This window comes from Giraffa tippelskirchi, chromosome 1 (assembly GCF_054371585.1).
Source record: "Giraffa tippelskirchi isolate mGirTip1 chromosome 1, T2T-mGirTip1v1.2.pri, whole genome shotgun sequence".
Classification (NCBI taxonomy): domain Eukaryota; kingdom Metazoa; phylum Chordata; class Mammalia; order Artiodactyla; family Giraffidae; genus Giraffa; species Giraffa tippelskirchi.
Genome location: NC_137275.1, coordinates 30,554,637 through 30,567,446, shown reverse-complemented (window position 1 = coordinate 30,567,446; position 12,810 = coordinate 30,554,637). Strand labels below are relative to the sequence as shown.

The window sequence follows — 12,810 nt, the reverse complement described above, 5'->3', positions numbered from 1 at the left end:
TTGGAAGAAAAGTTATGACCAATGTAAACAGCTTATTTAATAAGAGATATTACTTTCCCAAAAAAGGTCCATCTAGTCAAGGCTATGGTTTTTCCAGTAGTCATACATCGACGTGAGAGTTGGACTATAAAGAAAGTTGAGCACCGAAGAATTGATGCTTTTGAACTGTGGTGTTGGAGAAGAGTCTTGAGGGTCCCTTGGACTGCACGGAGATCCAACCAGTCCATCCTAAAGGAAATCAGTCCTGAATATTCTTTGGAAGGACTGATGCTGAAGCTGAAACTCCAACGCCCAGGTGTAGATGTGACTGGTGATTGAAGTAAAGTCTGACGCTGTAAAGAACAATATTGCATCAGCTCAGTTCAGTTCAGTCAGTCAGTCGTGTCCGACTCTTTGTGACTCCATGGACCTCAGCACACCAGGCTTCCCTGTCCATCACCAACTCCCAGAGTTTACTCAAACTCATGTCCATTGAGTCGGTGATCCCATCCAACCATCTCATCCTGCCGTAGCCTTCTCCTCCTGCCTTCAATCTCGCCCAGCATAAGGTTCATTTCCAGTAAGTCAGTTCTTCACATCAGGTGGCCAAAGTATTGGAGTTCCAGCTTCAGCATCAGTCCTTCCAATGAATATCAGGACTTATTTCCTTTAGGGTGGGCTGGTTGGATCTCCGTGCAGTCCAAGGGACTCTCAAGAGTCTTCTCCAACACCACAGTTCAAAAGCATCAATTCTTTGGTGCTCAACTTTCTTTATAGTCCAACATTAACATCCATACGTTACTGCTGGAAAAACCATTGTTTTGACTAGATGGACCTTTGTTGGGAAAGTAATATCTCTGCATTTTAATAAACTGTCTAGGTTGGTCATAAATTTTATTCCAAGGAGCAAGCATTCTTTTAATTTCACGACTGTAGTCACCATCTGCAGTGATTTTGAAGCCCTCAAAATTAAAGTCTGTCACTGTTCCCACTGTTTTCCTATCTATTTGCCATGAAGTGATGGGACCAGATACCATGATCTTAGTTTTCTGAACGTTGAGTTTTAAGCAAACTTTTTCACTCTCCTCTTTCACTATCAAGAGGCTCTTTAGTTCTTCTTCACTTTCTGCCATAAGGGAGGTGTCATCTGCACACCTGAGGTTATTGCTATTTCTCCCGGCAATCTTGATTTCAGCTTGTGTTTTATCCAGTCCAGCATTTCTCATGATGTACTCTGCATATAAGTTAAATAAGCAGGGTGACAATATACAGCCTTGACATACTCCTTTCCCTATTTGGAACCAGTCTGTTGCTCCATGTCCAGTTTTAACTGTTGCTTCTTTATCTCCATACAGATTTCTCAAGAGGCAGGCCAGGTGGTCTGGTATTCCCATCTCTAAGAATTTTCCAGAGTTTGTTGTGATCCAAACAGTCAAAGACTTCAGCATAGTCAATAAGCAGAAGTAGATGTTTTTCTGAATCTCTCTTGCTTTTTTGATGATCTAACGAATGTTGGAAATTTGATCTCTGATTCCTCTACGTTTTCTAAATCCAATTTGAACATCTGGAATTTTACAGTTCATGTGGTGTTGAAGCCTGGATGGAGAATTTTGAGCATTACTTTGCTAGAGTGTGAGATGAGTACAATTTTAAGGTAATTTGAGCATTCTTTGTCATTGCCTTTCTTTGGGATTGGAATGAACTCTGACCTTTTCCAGGCCTGTGGCCACTGCTGAGATTTCCAAGTTTGCTGGCATATTAACTGCACACTTTCACAGCATCATCTGTGAAGATTTGATATAGCTCAACTGGAATTCCATCATCTCCACTAGCTTTGTTCATAGTGATGGTTCCTAAGGCCCACTTGACTTCGCATTACAAGATGTCTGGCCCTAGGTGAGTGATCACACCATCGTGATTGTCTGGGTCATGAAGATTTTTCTTTATAGTATTTCTGTGTATTCTTGCCACCACTTCTTAATATCTCCTGCTTCTGTTACATTCATACAATTTCTGTCCTTTTTTGTGCTCTTATCTGCATGAAATATTCCCTTGATATCTCTAATTATCTTGAAGAGATCACTAGTATTTCCCAATCTATTGTTTTCCTCTATTCCCTTGCACTGGTCACTGTGGAAGGCTTTTTATCTCTCCTTGCTATTCCTTGGAACTCTGTGTTAAAATGGATATACCTTTTCTTTTCTTCCTTGCATTTCATTTCTCTTCTTTTCAAAGCTATTTGTAAGGCATCCTCAGACAATCATTATGCCTTTTGTATTTCTTTTTATCCAGAGTCTTTGGCAGAGGTGTGGTGTTGGCAGTGGCCTTCTCCAGGGTTTGGGGCTCCGAATGCAGCATGGTACCTTTTGAAGGAGGTTGCCATTATCTTCATTACCTCCACCATAGTTTGGCTTCAGTTCAAATAACAGAGAGTCAACACAGCCCCACCCTTCAACATAAAATTGGATTAAAGATTTACTGAGCATGGCCCAGCCCAGCAGACCACCAATCTGATCACATAAACCACAGCCTTGATTAACTCAAAGAAACTATGAGTCATGTTGTTTAGGGCCACCAGGATGGACAGGTCAGGGTGGAGAGTTCTGACAAAATGTGGTCCACTGGAGAAGGAAACAAAAGAGTCCAAAATGCAGTACTTGGATGCAATCTCAAAAATGACAGAATGATCTCTGTTCATTTCCAAAGCAAACCATTCAATATCACGGTAATCCAAGTCTATGCCCCGACCAGTAATGCTAAAGAAGCTGAACTTGAACGGTTCTATGAAGACTTACAAGATCTTTCAGAACTAACACCAAAAAAAGATGTCCTTTTCATTATAGGGGACTGGAATGCAAAAGTAGGAAGTCAGGAAACACCTGGCGTAACAGGCAAATTTGGCCTTCGAGTACAGAATGAAGCAGGGCAAAGGCTAACAGAGTTTTGCCAAGAGAATGCACTGGTCATAGCAAACACCCTCTTCCAACAACACAAGAGAAGACTCTACACATGGACATCACCAGATGGTCAACACCGAAATCAGATTGATTATATTCTTTGCAGCCAAAGATGGAGAAGCTCTATACAGTCAGCAAAAACAAGACCGGGAGCTGACTGTGGCTCAAATCATGAACTCCTTATTGCCAAGTTCAGACTTAAATTGAAGAAAGTAGGGAAAACCACTAGACCATTCAGGTATGACCTAAATCAAATCCCTTATGAGTATACAGTGGAAGTGACAAATAGATTTAAGGGACTAGATCTGATAGAGTGCCTGATGAACTATGGAAAGAAGTTCGTGACATTGTACAGGAGACAGGGATCAAGACCATCCCCAAGGAAAAGTAATGCAAAAAAGCAAAATGACTGTCTGAGGAGGCCTTACAAATAGCTGGGAAGAGAAGAGAAGAAAAAGCAAAGGAAAAAAGCAAAGATATTCCAATCTGAATGCAGAGTTCCAAAGAATAGCAAGGAGAGATAAGAAAGCCTTCCTCAGCGATCAGTGCAAAGAAATAGAGGAAAACAACAGGTTGGGAAAGACTAGAGATCTCTTCAAGAAAATTAGAGATACCAAAGGAACATTTCATGCAAAGATAGGCTCGATAAAGGACAGAAATGGTATGGACCTAACAGAAGCAGAAGATATTAAGAAGAGGTGGCAAGAATACACAGAAGAACTGTACAAAAAAGATCTTCACAACTCAGATAATCACGATGGTGTGATCACTCACCTAGAGCCAGACGTCCTAGAATGTGAAGTCAAGTGGGCCTTAGAAAGCATTACTACGAACAAAGCTAGTGGAGGTGATGGAATTCCAGTTAAGCTATTTCAAATCCTCAAAGATGATGCTGTGAAAGTGCTACACTCGATATGCCAGCAAATCTGGAAAACTCAGCAGTGGCCTCAGGACTGGAAAATGTCAGTTTTCATTCCAATCCCAAAGAAAGGCAATGCCAAAGAATGTTCAAATTACCACACAACTGCACTCATCTCACACGCTAGTAAAGTAATGCTCAAAATTCTCCAAGCCAGGCTTCAGCAATACATGAACCGTGAACTTCCATTTGTTCAAGCTGGTTTTAGAAAAGGCAGAGGAACCAGAGATCAAATTGCCAATATCCACTGGATGATCGAAAAAGCAAGAGACTTCCAGAAAAACATCTATTTCTTCTTTATTGACTATGCCAAAGGCTTTGACTGTGGGGATCACAATAAACTGTGGAAAATTCTGAAAGAGATGGGAATACCAGACCATCTGACCTGTCTCTTGAGAAACCTGTATGCGGGTCAGGAAGCAACAGTTAGAACTGGACATGGAACAACAGACTGGTTTCAAATAGGAAAAGGAGTATGTCAAGGCTGTATATTGTCACCCTGCTTTTTTAACTTCTATGCAGAGTACATCATGAGAAACGCTGGGCTGGAAGAAACACAAGCTGGAATCAAAATTGCTGGGAGAAATATCAATAATCTCAGATATGCAGATGACACCACCCTTATGGCAGAAAGGGAAGAAGAACTAAAGACCCTCTTGATGAAAGTGAAAGAGGAGAGTGAAAACGTCGGCTTAAAGCTCAACATTCAGAAAACTAAGATCATGTCATCTGTCCCATCACTTCATGGGAAATAGATGGGGAAACAGTGGAAAGAGTGTCAGATTTTATTTTTGGGGGCTCCAAAATCACTGCTGATGGTGATTGCAGCCATGAAATTAAGAGAAGCTTACTCCTTGGAAGGAAGGTTATGACCAACCTAGATAGCATATTGAAAAGCAGAGACATTACTCTGCCAACAAAGGTCCGTCTAGTCAAGGCTATGGTTTTTCCAGTGGTCATGTATGGATGTGAGAGTTGGACAGTGAAGAAAGCTGAGCGCCGAAGAATTGATGCTTTTGAAATGTGGTGTTGGAGAAGACTTGAGAGTCACTTGAACAGGAAGAAGTTCCAACCAGTCCATCCTAAAGGAGATCAGTCCTGGGTGTTCATTGGAAGGACTGATGTTGAAGCTGAAACTCCATTGGAAGGACTGATGTTGAAGCTGAAACTCCAATACTTTGGCCACCTCATGCGAACAGTTGACTCATTGGAAAAGACCGTAATGCTGGGAAGGATTGGGGGCAGGCGGAGAAGGGGACGGCAGAGGATGAGATGGTTGGATGGCATAACCGACTCAGTGGACGTGGATTTGGGTAAACTCCGGGAGTTGGTGATGAACAGGGAGGCCTGGCGTGCTGTGATTCATGTGGTCACAGAGAGTCGAGCACGACTCAGTGCCTGAACTGAACCTGAGGAGGGAATGATGTACCAGTTCATTATTCTTGCCTTAAGAACCCCAGGAACAGTATGAAAAGGCAAAAGATAGGACATTGAAAGATGAACTCCCCAGGTCAGTGGGTGCCCAATATGCTACTGGAGAAATAACTCCAGAAAGAATGAAGAGACGGAGTGAAAGCAAAAACATCACTCAGTTGCGGGTGTGACTGGTGATGGAAGTAAAGTACGATACTATAAAGTGCAATATTGCATAGGAACCTGGAATATTAGGTCCATGAATCAGAGTAAGTTGGATGGTCAAACAGGAGATGGCAAGAGTGAACATTAATATTTTAGGAATCAGTGCACTGAAATGAAGTGGAATGGGAGAATTTAATTCAGATGACCATTATATCTAATACTGTGGGGAAGAATCACTTAAAAGAAATGTAGTATCCCTCATAGTCAACAAAAGAGTAATGCAGTACTTGGGGAGAATCTCAAAAATGACAGAATGATCTCCACTACTTTCCACGGCAAAATGTTCAATATCAGAGTAATCCAAGTCTCTGCCCCAAACATTAATGCCAAAGAAGCTTAAGCTTAAAGGCTCTATAGTGACTTACAATACCTTGTAGAAGTAGTACCAAAAGGGAAAGGGAAGGGAAGTCGCTCAGTCGTGTCCGACTCTTTGCGACCCCGTGGACTGTAGCCTACCAGGCTCCTCCGTCCATGGGATTCTCCAAAAAAGATGTCCTTTTAATCATAGGGGACAGGAATGCAAAAGTAGGAAGTCAAGAGCTACCCGTAGTAACAGGCAAATTTGGCCATGGAGTACAAAGTGAAGCAAGGCAAAGGCTAACAGAGTTTTATCAAGAGAAGACACTGGTAGCAAACAGTCTCTTCCAACAACACAAGAGAAGACTCTACACGTGGACATAACCAGGTGGTCAACAATGAAATCAGATTGATTATGTTCTTTGGAGTCAAAGATGGAGAAGCTCTATACATTCAGCAAAAACAAGACTGGGAGCTGGTTGTGGCTCAGATCATGAACACCTTATTGCCCAATACAGACTTAAATTCAAGAAAGTAAGGAAAAACCACTAGACCTTCAGGTATGACCTAAGTCAAATCCCTTATGATTGTACAGTGGAAGTGACAAATAGATTCAAGACACTAGATCTGATAGAGTAAATGAAGAACTATGGACAGAGGTTCATGACATTGTACAGGAGGCAGGGATCAAGACTATCTCCAAGAAAAAGAAATGCAAAAAGGTAAAATGGTTGCCTGAGGAGGCCTCACAAATAGCTGAGAAAAGAAGAGAAGCTAAGGGCAAAGGAGAAAAGGAAAGATATATCCATCTGAATGCAGAGTTCCAAAGAATAGCAAGGAGAGATAAGAAAGCCTTCTTAAGTGATCAATGCAAAGAATTAGAGGAAAAGAATAGAATGGGTAAGACTAGAGATCCCTTCAAGAAAATTAGAGATACCAAGGGAATATTTCATGCAAAAATAGGCACAATAAAGGACAAAGTTAGCCTTTGCCCTGCTTCATTTTGTACTCCATGGCCAAATTTGCCTGTTACTTCAGGTATCTCTTGACTTCCTACTTTTGCCTTCCAGTCCCCTATGATAAAAAGGACATCAACAAACAAGATGGCAGAGTAAAAGGTCATGTGCTCATCTTCTCCTGTGTGAACTCCAAAGTCACAACTAGCTGCTGAACAACCATGGACAGGAGAATGTAGGATTCCAAAAAAAAAAAATCTCAATTCCAAGGGCAAAGGAGAAGTCCCAATAAGATGGTAGGAGGGACAAAATTGTTTTTAGAATCAAACCCCATACTCGCCAGAGATGCTTGGAGGACTCAGACAAACTCTTGTGCACACCAAGACCCAGACGTCCCACAGAGACTGAGCCAGACCTACCTTTAATTTTTTGAGTGTCTCCTGCAGAGGTACCAGTCAGCAGTGGCCTGCTGCGGGGACAGTGACTCTAAATGCAGCAGACCTGGATTACCCAACGTGTGGCATGAGCCTCATGATGGAGGTTGCCATCAGCCCCACCATAGTGTCGTTGAGTAGATGACCCACAAACTGCAGAACAATTATACGAAAGAAATTCTCCCACTGTTAAGAAAGTTCTAGGACCCAGAACAGATTTTCCAACCTGGGAATCTGGCAATGCAACTGAGAACCCCCAGGGAATTTGACTTTGGAGGCCAGTGGGAGACTGAGCCAGATTTGCCTTTGAGTGTCCAGGAGTCTCTGGTGGAGGCATGGGTTGAAAGTTTGGCCTCAGGCCAAACAACAGGGAAGGAAAACAGCCCCGCCCATCAGCATAAAATTGGATTAAAGGTTCACTGAGCATGGCCCTGCCCATCAGAACAAAACCCAATTTCCCCCACTGACAGTCTCTCCCATCAGGAAACTTCCACAGCCCTCTTATCCTTTTCATCAGAAGGCAGACAGAATGAAAACCACAATGATAAACACAGAAAACTAACCAAACTGATCACATGGACCACGGCCATGTAGGGCCACCCAAGATGAATGGGTCACAGCAGAAATTTCTGACAAAACCTGGTACACTGGAGAAGAGAATGGCAAATCACTTCAGTATTCTTGCCTTGAGAATTCCACGAACAGTATGAAAAGGCAAAAAGGTATGACACTGAAAGACGACCTCCCTAGGTCAGTAGATGCCCAATATGCTACTGGAGAAAAGTGGAGAAATAACTCCAGATACAATGAAGAGATGCAGCGAAAGCAAAAATAATGTCCAGGTGTAGATGTAACTGCTGACGGAAGTAAAGTCCGATACTGTAAGAAGAATATTGCATAGGAACCTGGAATGTTCCATCCACAAATCAACATAAATTAGAAGTGAGCAAAAAGGAGATATCAAGAGTGAACATAGACATTTTTGGAATCAGTGAACTAAAATGAGCTGGAATGGGTGAATTTAGTTCAGATGACCATTATATCTACTACCATGGGCAAGAATCACTTAGAAGAAATGGGAGTGTCCCTCATAGTCAAGAAAAGCGTGTGAAATGCAGTACTTGGGTCCAATCCCCAAAACAACAGAAGTAGAAATTAAGAGTTTTCAAATAAATACCATTTGTATTTATGTGTAGTGATGGATATTACCTAGAGTCATTTGATGATTATTTCACAATAAGTGCAAATATCTAATCATTTTGTTGTATACCTGTGTTGAAACAAAATTATTTTATGTCTGGGCAAGCAAAATTTTGCATAAAAATTTCTCTGCCAGTTGAGCCACAGCCCAGCATTCCCTGTTTCAGTGTGCAATGTGTTTCTACATTATACATTAACTAGATCCCCTCAGGAGACACAGGAAAATTTACTCTACAAAAAAATTAATTTCCTCCTGGCACCAGCAAGGTAACTCATTACAAGCTAACATTCTTTCCTTAATCTTTTAAGGGGTCACAATGACCCACTACTCACTTTTTAGGACTACATAAACTGCAATATAATGTTCTGATGTATAACGCTTTCACGTATAACCCCTTCCCTCAAAAACTTATATGACAGTTCTTTAACTTCTTTTTTTGGGGGGGGGGGGGAGAAAAGATCTTCATTTTTTTTTTTTAATAGATTTATTTATTTTAGTTGGGGGCTAATTACTTTACAATATTGTAGTGGTTTTTGCCATACATTGACATGAATCAGCCATGGGTTTACATGTGTTCCCCATCCTGAACCCCCCCTTCCACATCCCTCCCCATCCCATCCCTCTGGGTCATCCCATTGCCCCAGCCCTGAGCATTTGTCTCATGCATTGAACCTGGAATGGTGTTCTGTTTCACATATGATAATATACATGTTTCAATGCTATTCTCCCAGAACGTCCCACCCTCACCTTCTCCCTCAGAGTCCATAAGACTGTTCTATGCATCTGTGTCTCTTATTCTGTCTTGCATATAGGGTTATTGTTACCATCTTTCAAATTCCATATATATGCATTAGTATACTGTATTGGTGTTTTTCTTTCTGGCTTACTTCACTCTGTATAATGGGCTCCAGTTTCATCCATCTCAATAGAACTGATTCAAATGTATTCTTTTTAATGGCTGAGTAATATTCCATTGTGTATATGTACCACAGCTTCCTTATCCATTCGTCTGCTGATGGACATCTAGGTTGCTTCCATGTCCTGGCTATTGTAAACAGTGCTGCGATGAACACTGGGGTACATGCATCTCTTTCAAAAAAAATGGGCCAAAGAACTAAACAGACATTTCTCCAAAGAAGACATACAGATGGCTAACAAACACATGAAAAGATGCTCAACATCACTCATTATTAGAAAAATGCAAATCAAAACCACAATGAGGTACCATTTCACACCAGTCAGAATGGCTGCTATCCAAAAGTCTACAAGCAATAAATACTGGAGAGGGTGTGAAGAAAAGGGAACCCTCTAACACTCTTGGTGGGAATGCAAACTAGTACAGCCACTATGGAGAACAGTGTGGAGATTCCTTAAAAAACTGGGAATAGAACTGCCATATGACCCAGCAATCCCACTGCTGGGCATACACACTGAGGAAACCAGAAAACTCCTAGAGGAAAACATAGGCAAAACACTCTCCAACATAAATCACAGCAGGATCCTTCATGACCCATCTCCCAGAATATTGGAAATAAAAGCAAAAATAAACAAATGGGACCTAATTAAAATTAAAAGCTTTTGCCCAACAAAGGAAACTATAAGCAAGGTGAAAAGACAGCCTTCAGAATGGGAGAAAATAATAGCAAAAGAAGCAACAGACAAACAATTAATCTCAGAAATATACAAGCAGCTCCTTCAGCTGAATTCCAGAAAAATAAACGACCCAATCAAAAAATGGGCCAAAGAACTAGACAGTTCTTTAACTTCTAATGGGCAGAGCATTCCTCAGAGCTTCCTGACAGATTTTCTCCCGGGTTATAATCCTCAGATTGGCTCAAATGAAATCTTCCATACTTTACCAGGTTGACTATTGACTAATTTTTTGTCACCATATGAAACTAATACAGTGTTGCATGTTAATAATACCTCAAAAAATCTAACTGAATAATATATGAAAGATACTGCTTTCTCAAAGGTAAGTTACCTCTTATGCAAAATTTCCTACCATAATCACATAAACATAATAAAAAATAAATTATTCAAAAGCAAAATAGAAGGGGTACATGGGCTTGCTAAAATAGAGAAAAAAAATTGTGCTCAGGGTCAAAAGTCACTAGTTGACCTCTAATGACCACTAACCTTAAGTAGAACAAGAACAAAACACTGAAGTGAGTTAGAAAATCTAGAAACATGGTCCTATAGGAAAAAAAAAACTTTTGTTTTTACACTTTTGAAGACAAGAGCAAATGAAAAAAAACTACATTATTTATTTTTTAGTTTCATGCTCACCACATTGCAAACCTGGTCATCAATTAACTATTCCTTCACAGAACACAAATATAAAGCCTTAAGAAGAGCAAGTTAATCAGAAAGAAATCAGGTTGTGAAAGAGTAGAAGCAGAACACAGAAAAGTAGTCCAAGGTTATGGAAATTAAGCACACTGTCAGATTTGGGTTTTCCAGACACTCCAAAAACTTAAGCTTAAATATAGAGAATATTCCTTCTTGGGTATATATCAGGGTTCCCCTGGTGGCTCAGATGGTAAAGAATCAGCCTGCAATGCAGGAGGCCAGAGTTCGATCTCTAGGTTGGGAAGATCCCCTAGAAGAGGGAATGTTATTATTATGCAATCATATAACACAAAACCAAAAAAAAAGAAAAAGAGTGTTATTAATTTTTACATTCAAAAATGTGTAGCCACCCTGAAATACCATTTGTAAGTTTTCATACAGTCAGATAAATGTTTACATTATTTAGAGAATATAAGAATATTTATTATATACATATTATTCTTACCTAAAACCTTGCTGTAATATTCATCCCATTCTGGAAATATATAATATGAATATATCATGTCACTCACTGTATACAGTAACCAGTTCTCCAGCCTCTGAATAAAAGTCATGTTGTCTGTCAGTCTTGATGTGATACCAGGAACATATGAAGAAGGCATAGGAAGCCCAGCACACAGTCTTTCAATGACATTCCCATAGAAAACCCGAAAAGTGTATATAAATGGAATATTCAGGAGTTCAGCCACAAGTTCCCCACAAAAACTTAAAGGGTCAGCAATACATACATCAAACTTGGCTGCCTGTAGTCTGCTGAGTAACTCCTTGTTTGTGATAGCACTGTCACACACTCTTTTGTTTGTTAGTAAAAATTGTCTGACTAAATTTGCCAGTTTTATTTGTATTTCCCACCATGAGAGTTTTGACAGTTCAAAAGTTTCTTCATAGAGCATGGTATTGAGCTCTTCCATGAAAGTTTCTTTAGTTATTGAAAGCTGGAGGATCTCCACATTATAGGGAATCGTGGTATGATCAATCAGAAGATTTTGTGAAGGTACCAGGACAGTTATCTCATGCCCACGATGGTGAAGTTCTTCTAGAATAACTTGTAAATTAATCCAGTGACTAAAATCCACAGGCCATACAAGAACTTTGCCCGTCCTTCCAGAGTCAAGGAGACATAGACGCAGCATGAAAAGGATGCAGAAGCCTTTCACGGTCTTCATGGTTAATTCCTGCTTGAATCAAATCTTAAACCAAATGCATGAAACTCACAATCCAAAGATCTCTCCTTAACAATCCCAATCAGTTTATAGTAGGTTGGGCTGAACTTTGAAGTGTGTACTTTGTATTATGGATTAAAATGATAAGCAACTACTTTGATGGAAAAAAAAAAAAAAACCTTGATAAAACACAATACACTGAGTTAGGAAATATATACTCAAATTTAAACACAAATCCATAATAATTTCTGAGTAATATTTGAAAATCTGACATTATGTGATCGCATATTCTATTAGGGTTAGATTTTTTTGGAATTTTTTTCTGGTTTTATTTTTATGATCATTTGAACAGGAAGATCTCTGTAGTGTTTCTTTTACTAATAATTCTTCTAGATATTTTAGGTACAGAAGAGATCATCACTTAATGCCAGAAATATGCACATTTTAAGAGATGTTAAGGCAAAGAGATTTATTTTATTTTTAATTTTAATTTTATATTGGATTATAGTTGATTAACAATGTGTTAGTTTCAGGTGTACAGCAAAGTGATTCAGCTATACATATACATATATCTGCTCTTTTCAAAATTCTTTTCACATTTACGTTGCTACAGAATATTGAGCAGAATTTCTTGTGCTTTATAGTAAGTATAGTAAGTCTTTGTTGGTTCAACTATTTTAAATATAGTAGTCTATATCTGCTAATCCCAACTCCCAATTTATTGCTCCCCCCACCTTGCCCCTTTTGTAACCATTAGTTTGTTTTTAGTGTGTGAGTCTATTTTTGTTTTGTAAATAAGTTATTTTTCTTTTTTTAGATTGCACATATAAGCAATGTGATAGTTATCTTTCTCTGTATTCCTTATTCACATAGTATGATAACTTCTAGGTCTATCTGTGTTGCTGCAGTATTTT

General features: G+C 39.7%; 1 protein-coding gene across 1 annotated transcript in view; it reads right to left on the bottom strand.

The window, feature by feature from the left end:
• The window catches only part of LOC145514639 (UDP-glucuronosyltransferase 2C1-like), a 28,067-nt gene extending 16,168 nt beyond the window's left edge, over positions 1–11,899 (bottom strand). Inside the window, exon 1 of the mRNA XM_081512937.1 lies at positions 11,179–11,899. Within this exon, the coding sequence (XP_081369063.1) occupies positions 11,179–11,899 (721 nt within the window). The remainder of the gene's footprint in view (positions 1–11,178) is intronic.
• Positions 11,900–12,810: the final 911 nt, after the last annotated feature.